General features: G+C 39.5%; 1 protein-coding gene across 3 annotated transcripts in view; it reads left to right on the forward strand.

Moving 5' to 3' along the window:
- BRF1 (BRF1 general transcription factor IIIB subunit) overlaps nt 1-24,416 on the forward strand; it is a 174,018-nt gene that overhangs the window by 44,194 nt on the left and 105,408 nt on the right. For 2 of the 3 annotated variants that reach the window (XM_069783268.1, XM_069783269.1), the window contains one exon: nt 1,409-1,582. The exons of the other annotated variant lie outside the window; for it this stretch is intronic. In XM_069783268.1, the coding sequence (XP_069639369.1) occupies nt 1,409-1,582 (174 nt within the window). The remainder of the gene's footprint in view (nt 1-1,408; nt 1,583-24,416) is intronic. 3 annotated transcript variants of the gene reach the window in all.

A 24,416-nucleotide genomic window follows, 5' to 3' on the forward strand; every position in this document is an offset into this window, starting at 1 on the left:
TTCTTCATCCAGATGTGTTACACCTGGTTGACCAGCATGCCTTAAAGGAGATCTTGTTGGTGAGTGCACTAATTGCCACTTGTGCAGGAAGGACAAGCTGTTGCTTTGTGACAGCTCCTGTTTGTCCGGAGTCTCACTGGCCCCGGCTGTGTGTCTGGAGTCACTTTTTATTAAAGCCGAATTGAAGCAGCGTCTTTGGCAGAAGGTTGTTTGGAGGTTAAGCATTTTGACTCTGTTATTAGTGATGATGGTGTAGGGGTTTGCATAAAAATAAGATGAGCAGTCTGTGCAGGTGCTGGTGTTCTAGTAAGCATCGCGTGGTCGCCATCACTTTTTGTGAGTAATGGTGGTCGAGGCACACTGCAGGTGTCGTCCCCCCTTCAGCAAAGCCACTTGTGGTATCTCTGAAGGGAACAGACGAGCGTTTCCTGTGAATACACGTACTGGAAACATCTGCCCGGCACATTGAATTAAAGGATTTTTCTTGATGTGCCATCTGACCCCGTATGCTGAGGAACTTCAGTGCTCTGTTTTCCTCATGACTTCCCCCATCTTTTTCTTAAGCTGTCTTTTCGGCACACTCTTCCGAAGCTGGAGCTGTGAGGACAGACCGGACCTCGTTTCCCGCATCTGTCCCAGCAGCTGTACCGCTTCCTGCCATGAATCATCTGAAACACACTTTTAAAAAATTGTTTTATTTAAGGGTGAAGGCACATTTGTTTTCCTGAAGCCACAAACTAATCTCAGCAGTCTGGCAGCCAAGCCTTAAATGAAGGCTCGGGTGCGAAAGTGTTGGGAGGAAGGAAGTGCCTCCCGTCGGTGGGGATCACGGGCAAGCCAGAGCAGAGCTGCTTTCCTTGTGGGCTTTGGTTGTGGTCGGAGGAACTGCAAACTTCATCACTTCTTGGAGAGCTGCAACAAAACATCTCCTCTGTTTGCACATCAGTGTCAAACACGCCACGACCTCCGGTTTTCAGAAGTTCATGGCTACAGCTAACCAAGTGCTAATTGTCAAACGATGTTAAGGGAGGCGGGCATAATCTTTTGTCTGAGTAGTCTTGGCTATGTTTTGGATCCTCTCTGGGGCAGATGTTTGCGGCTTTGTTTTCCAGGGCTCATTGATTGCATGTATTTCAATTCTGGCAGTCTGAAATGAGACCTTTTTTTGTCCTGAGGAGCTGAGGATATATAGTTCCTGAAACTTGAGAGGTTATTGTATTTCACACAGAGATGAAATCCAAAATCCACCCCCTCAGTTTTGTCTCAAAAAAAAAGAAAAAGAAAAGAAAACCCAAAACCAAAAAACCAAACCCCAAAAAACCCCCAAAACCCCAACCCAAAAGCACATTAACTATAAAGTTGTTAAGCATTTTAATTTTTTTTAATTTCCCCTTGTTAATTTTTCTAGGGAAACGTCAGATTCACCACTTGGGAAACCAGCTTCAACTCAATCAACATTGTCTGGATACTGCCTTTAATTTTTTCAAGATGGCTGTGAGCAAACATCTAACCCGGGGGAGAAAGATGACCCACGTAATTGCTGCATGTCTCTACCTGGTGTGTAGGACAGAAGGAACTCCTCGTATCCTTTTGCATTTAAAAAATAAAAATAAATAAATAAAAGACATATTTTTAGAAAGTCAACTATCCCAGTTAGACCTTGTTCCAAAATTTGAAAAGGTAAGTGTTTAGGAGCTGACTTTGTCACTGTTGGTTTTATATAATGAAGTGAATAGGAGTTTTTCCTGTGGTTCAAGTAAAATTTTTTCCCTTTCTAAATGTACAATACTTAGTATTTACAAGAAGCTATAGAGTCACTCTGCCTCCCATTGATAACTCTGAATTTCTTCTTTCTCAACATTCTCTTGTAGTATAAAATTGCACTTTTCCTGTGCCTTGCTAGGGATTACTTGTTTGTGGTGTATTTTATTTGTTTGTTTTGGTTTTCTTTTTTTAAAACAAATGAAAATTAACCCCAAGTCTCCTGCAGTGTCAGCATTAAAGATTAGTGTTCAGTGAGTTTTCCATCAAGTTATTTGGATTTCCTTCTTTTAATGATCGCTGGAATGACAGTATCCCTCCCGTTTCAGTTTTGAGGAAAAAGGCATTTGATAAATTCTGAAATTTGCTCAAAGATTATACAGGAAATCAGTGGCTGGAGGTGGGACTGCACACAGGCCAGATTTGCAAATGGGTACTCCTTGCTCTACACCATCCCTATTTTTGTTTAGTAGAACTTCATTAAAATCCATGTAAACTTTAAATACTGATGACCATCCAAATTTATTTGTTGTAAATATTTTTATTTCTTTTATGTTGTGTTTCAGTTGCTGGAATTTGGAGTTTAGTATCAAACAATTACTTCTGTGTTATTTTAGTTCTTTTCTACTTTAAAGCAGTGTGTGCATATCAGTATTCTATTTGATTTGATGCTTTTTCTAAATTGCTGTTCTCATTTTATATTTTAGCAGTTGAACAGCTTAGCTTTCCTTTTAAGATTGAGATTATTGGGTTTTTTTAGTTTCAGAAACTAAATTCATTATTCTAAAATCAGTGCTTTCTGATAGTCTTGTAGTCAGTGCATTTGCATGTTTAAAAAATGTGGTTTTGCAGGAATAATGGAATTAAAAGGAAGGCTTGCCTATTACACTGGTCTCTTCTAATGTAAAGTCTCTGAACTTTTGAACAGTATAACTCTATCATTACCATAAAGACAGTGTTGATTTAAAAGCATTACCAATATTTCTTTTATGCCTGTGTCACATTTTTAAAGTAATTTATTTACAGTTGTTATTTGATACTACTGAATGGTAGTCTAGCCATAATATGCAAATCTATTTTTCCCCACTGGTAGTGATAAAAAAACATTCAAAGCAGTATAAGCTGTAAGAAGCAAATAGGTATGTTGTAATGTAGCAGCCATCTGTGCAGCAAGTGTGGCTAACTTTTCTAGAAAAAAAAAAAATCCATTGCTTCTTTTATATCCTTCTTTAAAGTATTGCAGCAGGTATCTTGGTTATATGCAAGATGTATTGGTCTAGTTGACACTTCATAAATACCTAAATTCATTCCCCAACTTTTTTCGTTAAACGGAGATAATATCCCATGTGATACTGCATGTAATATACTAGGAGTAAAGTACGAATAAGACTGCAAAGATGGGCTCTGTCTTTCTATGTCAATATCACAAAGCACTCCATCTTCGTTCGCACGGTTACTATGCTACCTGGGAATCAAGAAGTGGTAGTGCATGACTGTATGGCTCAATTTGTTAGTGTTGATTTTTTTAAAAAATGCATTAGATAAACTTAATTTTATAGTTGATAGTAAGAATTTAACTGTGTTACTTTGGGAGAGTGAGTTCAGCTTCTGCCTGGGTTCTGCTGGTTTGTTGTTGGTTTTTGTTTGGGTTTTGTTTGTTTGTTGGTTTGGTTTTTTTTGCATTTGAAGTCCAGTGTAGTTTGAAAAACAAACCCCAAATAAATTATGGATTCTGAACATTGAAATATAATTTCCTTTTCTGGTATCTTACTCTTTCATTAGAAACTTGAAAACCTGAGAGCCACAGGTGCATATTGCTGACCTTTGAAATTAAAATACGTTCAAGCCTCCATAGATTAAGTACTATGATCATTATCAATGTGTTAATATTTGTTTCCAGCCTAGATCTGGCAATATAGGAATGTGCTACAGGAGGCAGGCGTGTTCCCAGGGCCTTTGGTCCAGAGGGACCAAGAGCAGGTGTAGAGGGTGGCCATGTGACAAGATGCTTTAGCAAGAATGAAGATGCACATTCAGGGTAAAAAGCTTGCAGTTGATTTTGGTCTTCTGGAGAAGCCAGCAGAGGATGGCATGCAAAGAGGAGAAATATGCTGTATAATATACTGTACAAAGGACATACAGTATTTGTAACACATGAAGATTTATGTACACTCCTAAGTAGATTTACTGAGTTTAAAGTGTTCACTGTCATTGTGTTGGTTATAGAACTCTTATGAAGAAATCTGGGAGAAATTTAGAAAAGGAAGTTAAAGACTGAAGATCAGTGAATGTATTTTAGAGGAAAGAGATAACATGGAAGAAGTAGTGAAGGGCAGCCAGCATACTTAGAGCTCAAAGGCAGCACCTTGGTTTTGGTTTTTGCCCAAATGAATTAGTGGAGTGACTTGGGAGTCATAGAGGCAAGAGATGTTATCTAGGAACAGATTAGTCTCTGAAGTAGAAGGCAACATGTTTCTTAAAAAATTTTATGGTAGAAGGAGCAAAGTATGTATGTGGCCTGGAGAGGTACAGGAGCAGATGTACTGGGATGTAGTCAGGGGCTGAAGCGGCAAGAAATGTTGTATTCTCTCCAGTGGCAGAACCAAAGGAGTGGGAAGCATTTGGAGAGGGAAAACAGGATTTAATTGTGTCTGCATTGAGTTCAGTTTGAGGGAGTGGAATGTATTTATCTGACATGGATATCTGCTTATTCTTCTTTTTTCATAATGTACATGTCGCCAGTGAGCCTCTGTGAAAATGTGAGGAAAATTGTAGCCAAGTCTACTGGTGCAGTCTGAATTATGCCTGAATAAACCTCGGCCTGAAATAGGAAAACATTAAGTTCTCCTTGGTTCTTATGCGTTGTTTTGTTAATGAAAAAATGCAAAATATTTCAGTAACACAATTTTTTTAATCTGAAGAAATAGTTCTAGAACTTAGAGAACATAAAATTTTATTCATCTAAAGTGCAGGTTTTATTTATAGTTCTCTAGAAAGTGTAATATATTGTTTGAGATCTGAATTGAATTTACATCAGTTTATGGTTTTTATTAGCTTATTTGACACAAAACCCTACAATGCAGGAACTTTGACATAGCTTTTCATCTGCCTTGCTTATATTACTTGTCAGCATTAATGTTTTAAAGGGAAGATGGCTTACTATCTATTTGCTGAATTTGGGAGGTGTTTCATCCTTTTGATGAGCTAGCTATAAAAACTGAAATTCTCTTTATAAAATGTGTCTATATTATCAGTGTCAGAAGTAAAGGTATAATGCAAAAAATACACCTAAAGAAAGTGATTTTTAAATCCTCAGGTTTGATGGAACCAGTTGTCCTCCTTCCAGGGGCTGAGTGATGCTGAGCAATTCCAGTGACATCTGACTTCAGCTGGCACTGCCAGCACTCTGGGCATTTCAGACTCTGGCTCCTAATTTATTTCTTGGAATAGTAACAGTCTTCGGTTGTTTCTCTTTAATGTTTTGAACAGCTTTTCCACCCCTACATATGTTTGAATGGAAACAAAGGGCTCTTTAGCTGGTCCTGCCTTCCTGAGAGAGAGAACTTGGGAAGAGCTGGGCAGGGTGTTTGTGAGTGACTTACGGGCTCGGCTGTAACCTGTGGCTGCCCTAGGGTCACCTGGGAACAACGAGAGCCTGGCCAGGATTTTTCAGGTGGGATATCGGTTTGTTTTAATCAAGGAACATTTCATTCTGTTTGTAATCCTTTTTATTGTACACAACTGTTAGAAAGGCGGTACAACTGTCCACTATTTTGTTTGTAATATTTTCCAATGCTACCACCTGTTGGTTTTTTTTACAGCAACACTTTACATAGTAAATGTCTTTTATCCCCCACACACTCACCTTTTTTATTTTATTTATTTATCTTCCTTTGAAGCTCTCTGGAAAATGCACCCTTAGTTGTAAACCAAATCCTGTCTTGTTAAAGCATAGTAAATAAAACTTCTTCCACATGAGAAGAGTCCTTGCAAAGTTCTCTCATCAACTATCTTGTGTAAATATCCCTCTGTTTGCCTCTGGAGGTAAATTCAGGGCAGGTTTTTTCCCCTCCAGTAAAGCTGATCAGTCTTGACATCGGGGGGCTTGCTGAGCCCTTTCCACCACCTGGGACTGGGGCAGCCAACTGAGGTTGCCCAAGTTATTCAGGTGGTCTTCAGCAGCTTTGTGTGTAGTCAGAGAAAAGAGATGGGGTCCTCCTGGGGTCAGTCCAAGGCAGCCAAGTGAGGCCTCTCTTCCGAGTGGTTTGCAGAAGAACCTTTCTGCTAAATGTCTAAGAAAAATAACCTCTTCAGTTTGAGCATTGGGAGCAGAAGGATGACAGGAGAAAGTTTGGTGCCTTTTGCATGTAAACTTGTGCTGGCTGGGAAAGCATAAGGCGCTTTTCCTCCCCTGCTTCCTCTGCCCTGTGAACCTCCCTTTTCTTTGAGGGAAGATCACAAAGGCATTGCAGGATCCCAGCAGGCAAGAAGGATTTGGAAAAAAAAAATGGGCATCTCCTCACTGAATGGGGCAGTACTTTGTTATTTCCTATTTGTCTGCAGTGCTTGTACTTTATTGCCAAGCTATTTGAATGCCTTCTGGTTTAATGTGTTTATTTTCATATCACAGTAAGGGAAGTTGAGAGTATTTATCTTCATTTCCAGGTGCAGAACTGAGGCTAAGTGATACATTCAAAGTTACCCAGAAAATCTGTGATGGAGTAAGGAACTGGTCTCTCTAATCCTAGATTAGGCAGCAGCTACTGAGCCTTTCTGCCTTGTTGGTCTTTGCAAGAGAAGTTCAGCTAATTTCCTCTCAAGCATTAGCAGGCTCTGTTGGCTTCCATACTGTATTGGGAAGCTTTGTATAACCTCACCATGAAAGCCTTTGATGGATACATTCTTTGTTTCCCTACTAACACTTAAAGGTCTATCTTTGCAAGGAAAAGGGCAATACTTCCTTTTTTATTAGAAATGAAAAAGTAGATCTCCAGCAATCTTTTGACCTCTACTGAAACTTCCTGGAGCCAGCAGGCCCAAGTGTTCCCAATTAAAAAGTTAACTTTTGAAATTAGGCTTTAATCAACAAAATTTTAGACCTCTAGTTAGGGAAGTTAATAAAACCAGTTTCTATTTCTCTTTGGTTAAGGATTTTCTTTTTAGTAACTGACCTTTTACTTTTGATTAAATACAGTTGCATTCAAAATGTGTTTTGTTCAAGGGGTGAGTGTGACGAGGACATAAGAGATTAGAAATGGATTTTAAATTGCACAGTTAAAAAAATATAATATTTACAAAAGCAAATTATTTCATTTCACTAGATTTTTTTTTTTTTTTTTTTTTTTTTACATGTGTGGTAAAGGATGCTAAGATCTTATTTCACAGAAAGTTGAGTAGAACAGAATGTTTTCAGTTGGAGGGGAGCTCGACTGGAGGCACTATTGCCTAGTCCAACTGCCTGACCATTTCAGGGCTGACCAAAAGTTAAAGCATGTTATTAAGGGCATTGTCTAAATGCCTCTTAAATGCTGAGAGACATGGGGCATCAACAGCCTCTCTAGGAAGCCTGTTGCAGTGTTTGACCACACTCTTGGTAAAGAAATGCTTCCTAATGAAGCATTTGCTTTGACTTGGAGTCTTGGAAAAGCCTTGTCCACTTGATTTCAAAATGAAGTTTTAAAATTAGCATGCTTTTGAGTGGATGGATTTTAGCTGGGAGAGTTTCAATCTATTAATAAAAAACTGCCACCTTAAATAGGGTGCGGCTAATGTTGCCCCATGTTATTTGCATCTATTTCCAAATAGTTTGTGCATTTTGATAATGCTTGGCTTGTGTGATCATTCCTATTTGGTACCGCAGGAGAAAATGCTGGAGATGTAGGGAAGAGGGCAGCCAGGGACAGCAACAGAAATTTAATTTCTGCACCTCAATTTCTTCCCGTCTCCTGCTCCTCCAGCCAGGGTTTGGACTGCTGAATTTCAACAGCAGGGCTCATGACCTGAAGCCAGCATATGCAGTCTCCTTTTCCATGGAGTGAAGGAGAATCATTATTTTTCACTCACAGTACTGCCTCGCACTTTTTTGCCATACAAAGAGATATGTATAAAGCAAGTATGTTGCTGAGAGAATGAGGTGTTTCATGTTTCCTGTTGGTGGGAAAGTAAAATTTTCCTCTCCCTGTGCTCGCTGACGTTGTACGCTCTGTTGTGTGGCTCTGTTCTCTCCCCCGCTGCATCCCCTTACTGCAAGGGCTGCTCCTGGCTGCTGCCCTGTGCTTGTGGACGGGTGGCAGTGGGGCAGCAAGGCAGGAGGAGTCGGGTCTATGTCACTCTCTGGTATCTTGCTGGCCTCCAGCTGTGTTGCAGAAGAGCATGTGTTTCCCTAGGTCCTGTGTCATATCTGTCAGTCCCCTATGGATGTCTTTGTAGTATCTGAAGTGATGCTGGGTCCTTGAATTGTTCCACTTGAATCTGGTGATTTGCAGTGTCTTTTAAAGAGAATTCCCTCTTGAGAAGAAAGTAACCTGAAGCCTTTCAAACTGGTTGTATGGCCCTGCACCTGGGGGACAGGACTGGGGAGATGGTTAGTGGCCCTCAGGTTCTCCTTTTGTCCATTGGGGGGGGAAGTCACAAACCTTACTTGTACGTGACTCAGATCTGGTAGGAAAACAGTGAGTGTCATTGCGGACTAGCATTATCCTGCAGGGTGCCCTGTTGCTGAGAGTCATTGAAGCTTTCCACAGGGAGACCATAATTTTAATGTGGAGATTCTGTACTTGGGTGATTTTCTTTGTTCCTTTAAGATTCTGAAAATACAAAAGGGGAAGGGAACTTTACATTGTGGTGTGTGTCAACTCAACATCTTACTGTTTAAATCCTTGTGTTAAATGCCCATTATGGATGCTGCAGGGAGGGAGGGGAAAAGCTGCTCTAAGTGCAGTAGTGATAATTGACCCACTTAAGAGAGCTGCTCTAATTTTGCATGTTACAGCATCCTGGAAATTCAGATAAGAATGTTGATCTCTCCAGCTAATAGGATTTCTAAATATATCATGCAAAAGAAGCAGGAGGACTCTAATTTTGTGCGCGTGTGTGTGTGTTCAGGCTAATGTTTTGTTTAAGAATTGCACACTCTGAAAATCTGCTTTTCTGTTAACCTATTATTAAATTAGGATAAAATAGTATTTGACCTCTGGTGCTGGCAAGGGGAGACCCGGTCCTGCCGCGTTGAATTCGCTGATGAAATTCTCACCAGCTTTTGTGTAGACGAGTGACCAACTTTTTTCCCCTCAGGATGTTGGCACCAGGTGGCTCAAATTGTCAACTTTTCCATAATGCAGCTTTAAACACAGTATCTGCAGAGATAGAGATGGGGAAAGGGTCACAAGATGGCGTGTTGAGATTACAGATTTTGGCTGGTTTTGATAGCTTTGTTGTATGTTTTCCTCATTTAAGGGAAATTTTGAATAGTAAAGGTCAAAATAATCCTCTTCTGAAATTTGACTGCAGAAATACTTTATTGCTTTACAGAGCAGAGTTCTCTCTAGGCAGTTCTTTCTCAATGATGGGTACAACTGCTGAAAACCATGGGGTTTGTACTGAATAGAGCTGTTGCACCTAGATTGTTTTAATTTTGGAGATCCTTTGCCCTTGCCCATCATACATTTCTGTGTTTGGACAAAACAAGTCATCGCTGTCCCTCTTTGAAAGTAGGGGACAGGCTTTTACTCTGTAGGCTTCTGTATTAGGTCCACTAAAGCCCTTATCACCGTGGGCTTGAATTCCACTGTGGGCAGGTAGAAGTGTTTATTGTTTGGCAGTCCTGTGCTCTGTCACCATGTCCAGCCTTGTGTAATGCAGTAGAACAGAAGCATCTGAGCCAGATTTTTAATGCCTGTAATAGTGGTCTGTTGTTACATGCATAAAAATAATAAAATTCATTGCATGGTCTGTCCTCTTAGTAATTAAGTTCCAGTTTGGGGTTTCTGAACTGATGAAACATTCTCATGGTAAAGGCGAAACAATGAATGAAACAGAAGCAAGGAACAGGAAAGCTATGAAGGCATCAATAATACCAGGATAAAAATACGAGGGGCAGCCCTTGCTTACCAGCAGCACTGAGGGGGTGATGCTTTGAAACATGGTGGCAGAGACATGGGAACTAATGAGGGGAATGAAGGCAGGATGAGTTCTGGGTGATGGATGAGGGGAGGGAAATGTGATGGCAGAGAGGCCTCCTTCCAGTGAAATAAATACAAAGGAAGGACGATAAGGAAGGGGATCACACCTCTGATGTCTTTGACCTTCAGCGATCCTTGCATGCTTGTGAAAATAAATATTTAACAATCTTCTTAAAGCTTGTTTAAAAGAGGAAATGATTAGGTTGGCTCTCTACTTAAATCAGAAGTTTATCTCTGCATCTGAATTTTGGTGCTTATGTCAGCAAAACCAGCATTATAACTGGGTGGTGTTTTGACCTGATGGGAGCTAATACGTTGCAAACACCAGCTAAATAAAAAAAGTGTGGTTCAGCCGGTCATTGTGTAGCACATTCTTGCTTTTGTTAGAGGATATGCTAGATGTGGTGTGGGATGTGGAGGAGACGCTTCCCCTTCTTTCCCTGCACGCCCACCCTGCTTAAGAAAAGGGGAAAAAAAAAAGGCGGGGGACGACGACGACGGAGTGTTACCTGATGCTTTGTTTAAATAAATCCTGGCAGCAAACATGATCAGTTATGGTCAATGTTTTTGATCCGGTCACTGGAAAATATTCCTAGTTGTAGCCATCACTAATGTTTTCTGCATTTTAATACTTCAGAAGTCAATTAGAAAATTAAATGCTCGCCTTCATTAAAATAATTTTGAAGACTGTGTATTTGCATTTTAATGCAGAAAGAATGATGCCTTAGAAGACAAATTCATGTTATTAAGTAGTTTAATTAAGATCAGTAGGGCAAAATAAGGTGAATAAAAGCCAGTGCGTTGAGACCTATGAGCACTTCTGTGCTTGCTATCTGCAAATATTATTTTAGCTTGAGGTCTTCTAAAACTGTGTCCACTTTCATCGTATTCTTAAGTCTTATGCAGCTTTTTTTGTCTTGCACTTTTTGATGTTATAAAAACAAAGTGAAGGTATATCAGAGAAACAATATTACCTTTCAAATTTGTTTTGGAAAAATGAGATTCATTCTCATACCTGGCCTGTCCTCATATCTTGAAAGTCATCTTGATGATGATTTCTTGCATCCTAATAAAGTGTAAGCCTTTTAAAAATTGGTAAAAGTACTTCTCAAGAGCTGTCTCATTTCTTCAGATGTTTGTCACTAGGATTTTGTTTGCATGACAGTCTTCATACATAAACTTCATACTGGAAATGCTTCTCACTGAAAGATTTTTAGGATTTTGTAATCTCATGCCAAGTAGAATTGTAAGCCGCGCCTTTTCTAACCTTTTCACTGTTAGCCTGCCTTTATGGCAAGTCCATGTCCTTCCTTGAAGGCAAAAGAAAATGTCTTTTAAGTTTAATTGCCAGACTGGCTCAGTATTGTTGTAAGTACGAATGATGTAATACTCAATCACATGGTGGTATGTCTGCTATTTTCCCCCCTTCGAGAGAGAGAATAATCTTTCCATCTTACCCTGTTTCAGCAGTTTGGGAAAACAGCAGCTTTAAATGAGACCCAAAACAACCAAAATCTTGATTTCTTCCAGAGCTCTGCTTTTGAAGCCAAATGTTTCCTATGCCTTCTTTATTTTGACTTGCTAATTGGAAATAAGATGTTGAAGATAATGTGTGCTTTGATGCTTGTGTATTGTGTATTTTATTTAGATTTAATCCTTTAAACATTTGACAATAAAACATAAATTGCAGAGCTCTCATCTTTAGATCAGCTGTAAGTGAACCATTTAAGTTTTCAACATCCTTCCAGTTTGGGAGAAGCACAGTAGTGATGTTTTGACTGCATGTTTTGGTGAAGTGCTATGAGATTTTCTAATCAGTATTTTTAAATGGAGATATATAACTGTTTCTTCAATGAAGGAGCGGCTTGTCTGCCAAAAATAAAGTCTTAGATTATGCCTTGACAGGGAGTAGAAATCAGAGTGCTCTTCAGATTCCTTTTGCATTGCAGAGAGGAATGGTAAACGATATATTTTATGTTATCATATATGAACTACTCATGATGGAAAGCAAAGTCTGAAAGAGGGGAACTATATAGACTGAAAAAAAATCCTTTTAGTGTGGACAAAAAATTGTGTCTAACTTATAATATGCTAAAATATTTTAATATGAAGAGAAAATTGTGCAGTAAAAATACATATTCAGCAACATGACGTACTAACTGAATTGTGAAAGTCTTTATTACATAAAAACCAGAACTCCAAACAGTGCCTCTCTTACTGTCAGGAGAATTTCTCACCTTATCTGTTTTACAATATTTTTTCCTTCTATAATTGGTCCTTTTTAACTTTTTATTGGGCTTGTAGAGAGCCTTTTGGCCTTGCAGTTTCCAAGGGAAAGCAAAGTTGTTATTGTCATTTCAGGTGCTTTAATGTGTGGCACAATTCTAGGACAAACAAAGAGCTGGTGTTTCAAGTTAGACTCCAGAAAATTCAGGAGGTTACCTGAACTTGCTAGTTTCTGAGAAAGCACCACAATGTCCTTGCTTTGCAAGGATTTTGTCCCCTTCTAGCTAACTTGCTTTAAAAATACGCTTCCCCCCACCACTCCTAATGAAGCCATGGCTTCAGAGTGATGAAGTTCTGCCTATTCAGCTCCAAAGGTTATGAGATTGTAGGTGATTTTCTGTGACTTTTCCTGTTGGGCAAAAGAGCTGGGCTCTCTGAATTGAGAATATTTCTTTTGAAATTTGCCATTGAAATCACCAGTGGACCATCCTTGATCTCCAGGGAAATGAGGAAAGAAATGTAAAATAATTGTAAGTCATTACTAAAGAAGTTGTCTTTTAAAGAAACATCTGGAGGTTTCAGCTGCTGTGTCTCAGTTGGTACCTGAAATCAGAGAACACTCTATTCTGTACTTATCTGGAGTTGAAAGTTTGGTTTTCCCACATGAGTGCTGTTAACTCTGTAGAATCTAAGTTGACTTTTCTTTTCCATAAGAAAATTTCTGGTCCTTAAAGGATCAGTCTTCTAGAGAACGCAACAGATGGACTGCATCTGTGCTGCTGTCTCTGAGGGACTCCCAAATCACTGCATTCTTGTCACATCTGGAGGACCCAGTTCATTGCCAATAATTATTTCCAGCACATATTCAGATTGTAGTTTTTCAGTTGAAAAACATTTTTGTCAACGTTCAGTTTAATATTTGTTATCTTCCACCTAGACTCTAAGCTCTTACGGTGGCAGAGGAAAGCAACTGAAGTATTAGTTGCTGCTGTACTCATTCCTCAGTGTTTGAACTGGTGGCTTCAGCATCTCAACTGTTTCTCATAGTCATTCAATGATGAAACAGGAGAATGCTCCAGCCCTTGGTTTTTGCTGATAACATTGGCAGCCCTCCCAGCAGAGCTGTGAACTGGTAACTTTCCTCCTGTTGCAACTGGAGAAGTTGGGAGCACAATCAGGAGCCAAGAACGTTGGCTGAGAGGTAGTATCCAGAACATGAGGACAGCATCAAAAAAAGAAGCTGCAAAAAAAAGTAGCTTGACAGAAGTGTTTCATCACAACAGTCTTTCCTACTGACAGGTTCTAGGATGGGAGGAAAGAGAATACAGACCATTTTCTACCAGCTCTCCAGCAGTCTCAGAAGGTGTGGTACATACACAGAAATGTTTATATAGGCAATGTATCTGAAGGTGATGAAATATGCAGGAAACAATCCAGAAAGCCTGTGCCCTATGTAGGATTGTAGAACAATTTAGATTAGAAGGGGCCTTTGGAAGTAATTTCTCCAATTCCCTGCTCACATCCTCAGTAGATTGCTGAAGCCCTACTCTGGTTGAGTGTTGGTTGTCTCTAGCAATGGAAATGTCATACTCTCTCTGGATTTTATTACCTTCATGGCAAAGATATTTTTTTTTTCCTCTCTAATATCTAATCAGATTTTCTCTTGCTGCAACTTGCATCTGTTGCCTTTTATTCTGTCTGTGTGTATCTGAGAAGAATTTGGCTCCATATTCTCTATACCCCCTCATTATGTAGTTAAGACAGCATTAGATCTCCTCTAAACCCTTCTCTTCTCTGGGCTGAGCGAGCCCAGCTCTCTCAGCTTTTCCGTGTATATCACATGCTCCAGCCCCTCAACCATCTCAGTGGCCCTCCACTGTAGTTACTCCAGAGTATTGATGTTGTACTTAAGAACCTAGGCGTGAATATGGCTTTCCACATGCAGCCTTGTAGGTAGTGAATAGAGAGGAATAACCACTTCCCTTGACTGCTGGCTGCACTTTTGCTAATACAACTCAGTAAGTGTTTGGCCCTTCTTGATGCAAGAACGTGCTGCTGACTCCTGCTCAACTTGTCCGTGGGGACCTTCAGCAAGAACGTGCTGCTGACTCCTGCTCAACTTGTCTGTGGGGACCTTCAGCCCCTTTTGTGCAAGCTGTTCCATAGCTGGTTAGTCCCAGCCTGTACTGTAGCAAGGGGTTACTACTCTGTCTTAGGTGTGAGACTTTTTGAGAAATGCAAAGACAGATGCAGCTCCTGTCAGCCTGGTTCTCCAACTTGCTAAGATCCCTCTAAATGGCAACCCCACCTTCTGATGTATTGACTGCTCTCCCAGCTTGGTGTCATCTGCATACTTGCCTAGGGTGCCCTCTGCCTTGGTGTCTGATTGCTAATCAAGACAGTGTTGCCCCTGAGGGATGCTTGTAGTAACTGTCTGCTAGTTGGACTTTGTACTATTAATCACAGCCCTTCAAACTTGGCAGTCCAGCCAACTTTATGCTAACCTTCTAGGCCAGCTAGCCAAACCACGATGTTTCAACAATTTAAGAACACCATGGCAGTCCATGTCTTCAGCTTTGCTGAAGTCAAAATAAGCAGCATCCACTGCGGTGCCAGTTTCCCCTGAGCCCTTGTCCGTTAGGGTGCCCTGTAAAACCGATGGGTAGGTGACGCTTTGCTAGGGGTGCAGCTGAACTGTCTTTCCACTTGGCAGTTTAAGTATTTGGCTAGTACTCTGTATGGAGAATTTCTCTTTGCTCAGAATCCAGAGCGATCCATCTTCTGATGAGCGACACAATGACAGGTGCTCACTGATTCTTTTTTTTTTTTTGAGGCTGGTGACTAAAGTCTCTTCCTGGCTTGCAGAAACCCCAGATTTGCTTCTGTAAGGGAAGTTAAAAGCCAAGAGGGTAGTCAGGGCCAAATGCTGCCTGTTCTCCTTTTGAAGCTGCTGTTGCTGTGCAATCTGGAACACAAGAATTGTGGGGTCAGGAGAACAGCAAACAAATGGAAGCTTTTGTAGGTGAATGGCCAGGCTTTGCGTGGTTGTATACCTACTTCAGCTTCTTTCTCTCAGGTTATTTCTGTTGTTTCTTTATTTTTTTAACTAACGTATTTATTGTATATGATTATATTGACCTAATATGTAAACAGTTCTGGCAGCAGGACTGTAACTCCAGTTTGCTTCCTCCTAGCTGAGAGTCCTGGTGATGGAGCTGTAGAATTTACAGCATTTTATGGAGAAGGTCAGTATTACAATCCCCATCTTCTGGTTGGGGAAGCTGAGGCACAGAAGGGAAACAAAATGACTTCCTCATCAAGGCAGTAATATGATGTAGATATGTTTGTGTCCCATGTGCATCTATACCTCATACTGCTGCCTCCCACGTGTAGGAGTCCTGTTCTACGTACTACTCTCCTATTTGATTTTGCTAAGACCCTGGAATATACTTTTCCAAATATATTGGCCAAAACCCTTGGAATTTTTAGCTAAAATTGTGAAGAGGAGCAAGTTCTGCAGGCTCACTAGCTCTGGTGTTATACTGAGCTTGTTATCAAAATCCTAGCCTGAATTTGTAAGTCTCAGTGGTGGGGGAAAAAAGTTATCATTTTTCTTGAAAGCTTTGCAAATATGACACAATCAGTGAGCAGCTGTAAACACGAGACCCACAATAGCATTCTTGGTTCTTGTTCAGAGCAGAGCTGTATTTTAGGAGCTTGCTGTCAGCACAGTAGAATATTTGAAATTACACTTCTAGGTTACAATAAAACTACTGCAAGACTGTGAAAGGAGTCTAAGGAGATCTTTCCCAGCATATCACTGGCAGTTTTTATTTTCCCAGAGGCAGATGATATGTACATCATTACTGATTTTTTTTTCTTTCTCTCATAAAGAATTCCAGCAGCTGAGATAAGTTTATAGCTTCTTAAAAACTGATAATGAAAGAGCAGTCTCTGTGCTGTAAGAGAGACAGGAGATAAGTGCTTGCCATTGCTACAGCATTCAAAAGAAGATAATACAGGGATAAAAGTTTAAAATGACACTTCAGGAAAATATTCCTCATTTTCCATCTTGATTAAAACCATTTAATGAAGGTTGTTAACTTTTCAGAACGTAAGAAATGCCATTTGCAAGTAAATAAACTTCACTGTGTTCGCTAACTGATGCTGTGCAACATCGTCTTGTGATGCTTTGGGAGTTCCTACTTATGTGAAGTAAATGTTGACAGTAATGCCAACAGAATTGCAGTATCCGTGACAAATGGACAATTGCAGCAGATTGCTTAGCAAAGACCTGAGTTTTCATGAGGATATCGGTATGTGTATTCTGGCCCCTTCCTACCCTCCTCTCCCTGCCCCACACCTTGCCCCAGTAAAGGGTTTTCCTTTTGCTCCTTAAGGATCCCTTCATAAAGATGAGTAACCAATAAACAAGGAGTTGACACTTGCTTTATCTTTTGTAACACTGAGAATTGATATGTGTATTTACAAAGTGATTTTAGAGCAAATTGGTGCAAAATTGAATTAAATATTAAACTGAACAAAGGATTTTAAAGTTACTCTAGGAGCTTCTTAGCCATGTGTTTTAGATAATAGAGGCATGAAAATTAGAACTTGCATACTTGAAAGGAGGGACTGAATCTGTGATATGCATTGCATTTCTTTCTTATAAGGAGCTCAGGATGTCACTTAGCTCTTAAGCCCTTTTTGCATGTTTTGGACAGGGGGACAAATTTCTGTGTTGATTTGCATATCATAAACCCACTCGTTGGATCAGGATGTTGCATTAAGACAGGATGTAGCTTGGGTCTTTCAAAGGCAGGGAGATGGTCTGAAAAATAATTGTTGGCCATAAAGTTAGTTACCTACTGGGAGATTACAGCTGAAATACATTTGTTTCTCTGACCCTTTAGAGAGACTTGGGAACCCCAGAGTCAAAATGTGTATTATAATAGTAAGATGATCAGAAGATTTCGAAGCATTTTACCAAGGAAGGGGACACTATTGTTTTATTATAAAAACATGATAAAGAAGGATGAAATGTTTTTTTGTGGGACAGTGGCAAAAATGGAAACAGAAACCCAGTGTCCTGAGGCACAGCCTGGAGTCCCCCTGGGCTATGCATTTCAATTTCTTGGGAAAAACTGATTCCCAAAGTGAAGCATTTATTTCTCACCCTTTCGTGTAGCTAAAATACAAAGTGTATCAAGTGCCTGTGACTGTATTTTCACTGCTCAATAGATCATCTCAAAGATTTATTCTCATAATTGAACTCTCAGAAAAGTTAGCTACCTTAAAATCTCAGGTCGTCTTTCTTTCCTGCTGTGTAAACTCCTCCCTCCACCTGCTGTATTATATTGTTCAAGGACCAAATTCAATCTCTTTCTAGGGGCAAGTTTTCAAGATGTGAATTTGTTTTAAATTTAAAATCCAGTGTATTATGTCCTTGAAGGGGAATGTGTCATGTTGAGAATTGCATCCATTTGTCTCTAGCCCTGAAAGGTATTTAAAATTGGTATTCAATATTTTTAAAGTTAGAAAAGCTATTGCAATTCTCTTTTGTTGTTGTTGTTGTTGTTGTTTGTTTGTTTTTGTTTTTGTTCCTCTTGAGCCCTGTTCAGTTGGGCTCTCAGGAAGTGAAGGTATCTTCTCACCCTGCCAGTGAGAGCTAAAGGTAATCTCTCCTTTGTGCATTGCTGCAAAGTAGAAGTGAAGACATGGTTGCATATTGCATCTTCCATGGGCTGGTAAATTCAAATGTGTCAACTCAGTTGCTTCTGTGTGTTATTGTATCCCAAGATACCTGCATAACTGTCCAAGGAGGTAATGCAAGTTTTCTACTCCCATACTCCCAACCTCCCTTGGACACTCTTACAGTGGTACTCTAAAGCATAGCCTGTGTAAGATGCATTATTCTATATTTGGTAAAATGCTTTATTAGTAACTCATTAGGGATAAGCTGCTATTTATGAACCATAAGGCAAGCCAAGTTTAGAAAATGTAATTCTCTTTAATAAAAAAAAATTCCGTATACCTCTGTGCTGTTATGACTTATGTAGGTTTCTGCTATGATGAACATGTAGAAATCTTTTTTATATTTAGTGTAGGCATTTCTTAAAGTGAAACCATGGGTTGAGGATTTTTCAACCCACCGATGTGGTGCATCAGTTTAGATCTGTTTTCCTATTTATTTTATTGAAAATGACTAAACCAGACGGCTTTGAGGAGTTCAGCCAGTTTAAAAGTGGTGTGTTATACTGACTTCCAAGCACTGCTGATAAACTAGTCCTAAGCACCCAGTTTTCAGGCTCCATGCCGCCCTTAAGTTCTGTAACAAAGATAGGTGACTGGGGAAGTTATCGTGAGTTACTGTAATGCCTTTAATCAAACTTGCTTTGGTTACTGCAAGACTAGTAATTAACAGTTTGGTAGCATTTGTGAAAGTGTTGCTCCCTCCGTGTCCCAGGAGAGAGCTGGCCACATCCGTGAAGCCATTATGCGTGGTGTTTCCCAATGGAGTGCTGGAGGTGTGAGGGAGGGTGGGAATGCGGAGAGCTCTCCTGCCTGCCGAGGTGAGGTTTTCTGATCAATAGGAATACACCATGAAGGGGAAAGGTACTTTTATGAATACAAGGGCTCCCTTTGGTGCATGGCAGTTAAGTATCCAGTTCAAGTAATGAAAGAGGTTTCTACAGGTATATGCCTACAGGCATCTGATACAGAAGGGTTTATTCTGTCATTGTGTTATATGACATATGCTGATATGATTCTCTTAAAGGCCTTTGAGAATGGGAAATTTAACACATCCAATTGTTGTACTTCCCACCAAAGGCCGTTAAGGAGTCAGCAGCCTCAGAATGGCAGGGATTCAATTCATTTTTTTTAAGCTATACTTTTTCTTAAAATAAAGGCTCTAGTGTCAGAAATTTTCTGCTAAATGGGTGGCACTGTTTTACATGTAAGATATTAGATAATGCCTATGCACGGATAAATCAAGTTCACTTATACTGACAGGAAAGCAGCATCTGAGCTTCTGTGCAAACTCCGCCATGTCCCAGTGCTGGGTACAGCAGCTGCCATGCTCCCATCCCAGCAATGGTCTGTTGAGATAATTCTCCAAGGAGCACTTAATACCAGTGCATTAGACTCTGTATGGGTATGAAAGCAAAGACGTAACGCTTGGCTTCTAACATGGAAAATGTAAAACATTCTGTATCTCCAGAATTTGGTTTTGTTCTGGTTTAATTGAGCACTGTAATGCTACTTTTTGAAAAGTATAGCTGGGTGTTTACTGTGGGTAAATCAGAGCAGTACGATGATGAACTTTGGCACAGGAACTGTGTATGTACTTAAGGAAGGTGTTACCAGTTTTCTAAGGTTTTAGTTTACTATAAAGCAGTTACTCTGCAGTCTTTTGCTCCTTATTTGTTTTAAGGTTTCTTTTTCAGATAAGGTAGGTCTTTGTGTTTTGGAGCAAGCTGGGGAGAACTTTGCAAACAGTGTTTCTTTAAAGAGAAATTTGAGAAGGTGGGATGGGTGACTGAGAGATTGTCTCAAGCTCTAGTTTTGATGAGTGCTTTAAGCCAGTGTGAGCTGGCCAAGCTTCAGAAAGATGTCATCTTGCTTTGCCCTTGCCTGCTCGGTCCTCCCCCAGTCATCCCCTACCTTCTGTCAGCCCAGGTGTTGGTGCAGTTACATGTGAACTGGGGAGTTAATTCAGCTGAAAGGGCGGGGGGGGGAGAAGAAAATATTTATTTTGGACAGTTCCCTACGCTGGTTGGCCATGTTACTACACAAATAGTAGCGCGGGGAAGGGGGTGGTAGTGGGCCAGAATCAAGCCAGTTTGGGGCAGGCTGGATGAGATTATTCTGTTTGGGGTGTGGGGTTTTTTTTTCTTTTTTCCTTTTTTTTCATCTTTCCTTTTTCTTTTTTTTCATCTTTAGTAACTCCTTCCATTTGGAGTTTTCTGAAAAGCACAGTGTCAAGCTCATGACAGTGCTGGTTTTCCTTTGCCACCTCTAAGCAGGCAGTGATTTTTCTCTGCTTCTAGTTTCTGTCACTTCTCTGTCTCAGCCAGCTGCTTCACGTTTCCAAACGTGTGTGTTGCTGCTGTGCTGAATACCTGATTGTCATCTCAGAATAGTTCTTCCAAATCTGCACCTCTGAGTTCTGTGAAAGTTTTCTTTCACTGTTGGTACAATAGTCATAACCTTTACAGACTTGGACACAGGGAAAAGAGAGTGAACTGAACTCCTTTATGTTTACTTAAATCTTTACTGTTGGTATCCTCCTTCCCAGCTGCTTTTTTTTAATGTCCACTTTATCAAATGTTCATTCTGTGCAGGTTTTTGGACTGTGCAATTTCATACCTGCTTCTGTGTTTGAACTCTTTTCAGATACAGGATGTTTTCTGCAATGATTTTACTATTTACTCTTGTTTCTTTTTTCCTTGCAGCTTGAGCTTTGCTCCTTTCCGGGTGCCTCTCCCATTCTTGTCTGCCAGCCCCACTCTTCTTTCAAGTTCTTCCTTAAACCTTGCTTCTCCTAGCAACCTCTCTTGTTTTCACTCACCAGCGCTTGTTCAATTTACTGTTCAGGGGACAGGGTCTCTCTTTCTTATTTGGAGACTTTTTGTTGTTTGAATATAGCCAACTGTTATTTATACATGGTCACATCATTCAGGTTGAAGATTAACCTCACATCTCTCAAAACTTTAAAATTAATATTTACATTTTCATTCTATTCCTAAATTTTCTTCTCCCAAAGTAAATATACTAACTAGATTATCTTTCAGTAGTTTAGTATGGATATTCTTTGCATATTTTATCCATCTGATATCATGAATAATTATGAGTTGAATGTACAAGCACTTTGGGACAAGAAATATTTTTTTTTTTTTTTACTTTTTTTTGGTTGTGTTGCGCTGTGTTATAAATTTACATGTGACTATGTAAATACTTTGCAATATCCCACAAAGCAGGTTATTTACTTAAAGTCAGTAACACTAGGAATACAGCCTAGTCCCAATCCTTTGAAGACCATATTCTCTAAGGACAGTGTTTTCAAAAGTGCTGAACGCTCGCTGCATATTCAGCTAGCCTGGCATGCTTTTGAAAATGTTCCTCTAAATGGGAATGACTCTGAAGACAATCATTAAGAAAAGCTACAGCATTAATTTAGTAAAGACTGAACTGTACATGCATTGGGGAGTCTGAAGGTTAATGTAGCTCTCAGGCGTTGGATCCATCCAGTCTAACCGGCTGTGGCGCCAGTCAGCAGCCCAGTTGCCCTAGATTTTGTCTGCAGTCACTGCAGATAGAGAAAGGGAGGACTGGTGTCAGAGGCTAATTCAGATCTTAGGTGAGCCAGAAAGCTAGACTTCTAGCCCTTTCAGTTAACAGCATGAAATCAGGCAGGCTGAATGCAGCCCGAAATGCCTGTCTTCTTTTTAATTATCTGCCTAGGTGGTTGTATGATGCTTAATTACTGCCACTGACTTTGTCTTAACTATGAAGATAGTGATGTTCCACATGCTGAAAGGGAACTGCTAGAGAAACATCCTGATTTACCTGGGGAAGAAGTGCAGCACTGTTTTTGTCTTGAAGTTGGGGATTTTAGAGTACAGAATATAGAAAAATACAGTTCTACGAAACGCAGATATGCAGCTGTGTGCAAAGAAGGAAAAAATCTCCACAGACCAAAATGCAATTCTTTTTTTATCATGCATTGATCTACACATAAATAAAGATAGCTTTTTTTAAAAATGGCATTTGTGCTTACCAGTTTGATTTGTTAAATGCTGTATACTCGAGTGCAGCCTGTGCTATGTGGACTTCTTTGCACAGACAAAATTGCAAACTTAAGAAACTTTGGAAACTGGTTCTGTAGGATTTCAGCCTCAAGGCAAAGCTTTTATCAGAGTTATCAGAAATGAGTTTTCTACAAAAGAATTGGTTTTGGTTATTTTCTAATTGTTTTAGCTCAGTGTCATTGGGAAGAGAAATGTTTACTTTAAACAATTAGTGCTCTCAGTCAGTTTTAATTAATTGCTAATTAAAATGGTGAAAGTTTGTAAAGCAGCAGAGATATAATCGTGATAAATCATAATCAGAAATCACTTGGTGTATGAAAGTATGGAAAGGGAAGTTTGCGAACTGGGTGTTGAGCTGAAAGGTGGAAAACTGGGTTCAGGGCCAGCCAAATGCTGTCACTAGTTTTTCCCCCTGGTATCACTCCACTTCTATATCCACCCTCCCTTTTGTCTGTTTCCATATGTTTGTTATTGTAGGTGCTTCTGTGAAATTCCCATCTCTCACAGAGCTTATACAGAACCCTAACATTGAAAGTGAAAATATTTCATTTCATTTAGAACTTGAGAAAAATTTGTTTTAATAGTCAGAATTTTTTTTTTGCTTTTCAGTCAAATTTCCTGTTAAGCTTTGCTTTTTTGTTTGCAGCCAGCTGAATTGCTCTTGTTGAGTACAGAGAGTGACTTTATGTTTACCTGTTTTGTATATTTAATGGATCTGGTTTTAGTTTTTGTTAGAAACAGAAAGCATTTTAGCTTCACGAAAAAAGGTAACGCTTCATTAGTGGACAGTATGGCTTTATGGATGTCAGATTTCTGCTGAGTTGCTTGTAGTCATGATACCTTGGCATTAGTCCTCTTTCTGTGGTACGGCTGATTTTGTAGTAAGCTTGTAAAAATAAGTAAAAAAAGTTCTGAGGGTAACTTATGAAAACTAACTAACTAAAATAAATACTAGATCTCTGTATTCTCCATGCTGCTTATATGTGCCTGTATCTCCCAGATATGACATGCTACATAGCGGAATAATTTTGACTCAGTAGCATGAAATGATCTGTTTGAAGGTTTCCTGATTATTGTAGATTGTCAGACACTAAAATAAAGGTTTTTTTTTTTATTTAGGAGGGTTAACAACTCTATTGTAAATTATTGTTATTTTAAAAGCATCTTCCACAATTTGTTCCTGCTTCTCTACATACAACTTTGGCAAATGGCAGTTTTGACTCCTGCTAAATGTTAATATTGAAAACCAAGGGGATTTTGCTGCATGTAAGTACTTTAGGATTGCTGGAGTATGTAAAATGTAGGTTTGTCTGAAAGACAAATGCATGCTTGTGTTGGTATTTTAGGTTTTAGGTTTCCAGTACTATTCATTTCACCATGAACTTTTGTTTCCTCTGGTGCTGAGAATGAGATCATTATTGCTGTGATTCATGGTGCTCTCACATTATCCACAGATTACTAGATTATAAAGGCAGAAAGGGAGCATTCTGGCCACTCAGTCTGACCTCTTGCATCACGTTGGTCAAAGGATTCCCTTGAATTAAATCTTTTGAAGTAAAGCCTTTAGACTCATCTCATTTTGATTTAAAAGTTTCTAGTGATGGAAGTCAATTGCATACCTTGGTGAAATCAGTTTAAAAAATGAACAGCAAAGGAAAAACAGTTGAAACTGTTAATGCTTTTTTCTCCCCCCCCCTTTTTTTTAAATTGGGTGCATTTATAACTTAAGTCCTCTTGTGTTTATGTCCTGTTATTTTGTATATCTACAATATCAGTATCTTTCTATCCCTTTGAGAACTTTTGCATGTGCTAGCAGTCTCCATATGTAAAATTATCATTGTTTTCTTTCAACCTCAAAGAAAACATTTCTCTTACGATTGTATGATTTTTGAATACATATTAAGTATTATCTGCTGTTTTCAGCTGTTGTTGTATGTTCTCCTGAACTGTTCCAACTCTGAAAAGGAGTTTGAAAACAACTGCCTGTTTTTACAACTACTTCCTGCTGATAATTGTGCTCACAATATTCACGGTAAAGGCCAACCCATTGCTACTGCATGACTCAAATTTCCCCTTTGCTTTTGCTTTGCTGTAGCAGCTACACATCTCTGTAGCAGCTACACATCTAATCAGGGAGAGAGATTGCTGGAGGCTACCTTAAATGAAATCCAGAAATGCCACATTTTTACTGTGACCTTTGCTTACAATTTCAGTGGACACGAGCTAACTTCTCTAAGGAGCAAAGCAACTTTTATGTTAAAGCATCTATAGGGTAGCTCTAAACTGCTCCACAGTTGCCCGAACCCTGCAAGTGGATTTCCCAGCTTCTTAGCTCTAATCTTGTGTCGTTATAAATGCATGCAGCGCGCTCTATTTCTTCTTACTTGGACAAAAAGGTGTTGATTTTTGGTTTTTTGTGGTTTTGGTTTTGGTTTTT

The sequence above is a fragment of the Haliaeetus albicilla genome, chromosome 5 (assembly GCF_947461875.1).
Source record: "Haliaeetus albicilla chromosome 5, bHalAlb1.1, whole genome shotgun sequence".
In the NCBI taxonomy this organism is placed as follows: Eukaryota; Metazoa; Chordata; class Aves; order Accipitriformes; family Accipitridae; genus Haliaeetus; species Haliaeetus albicilla.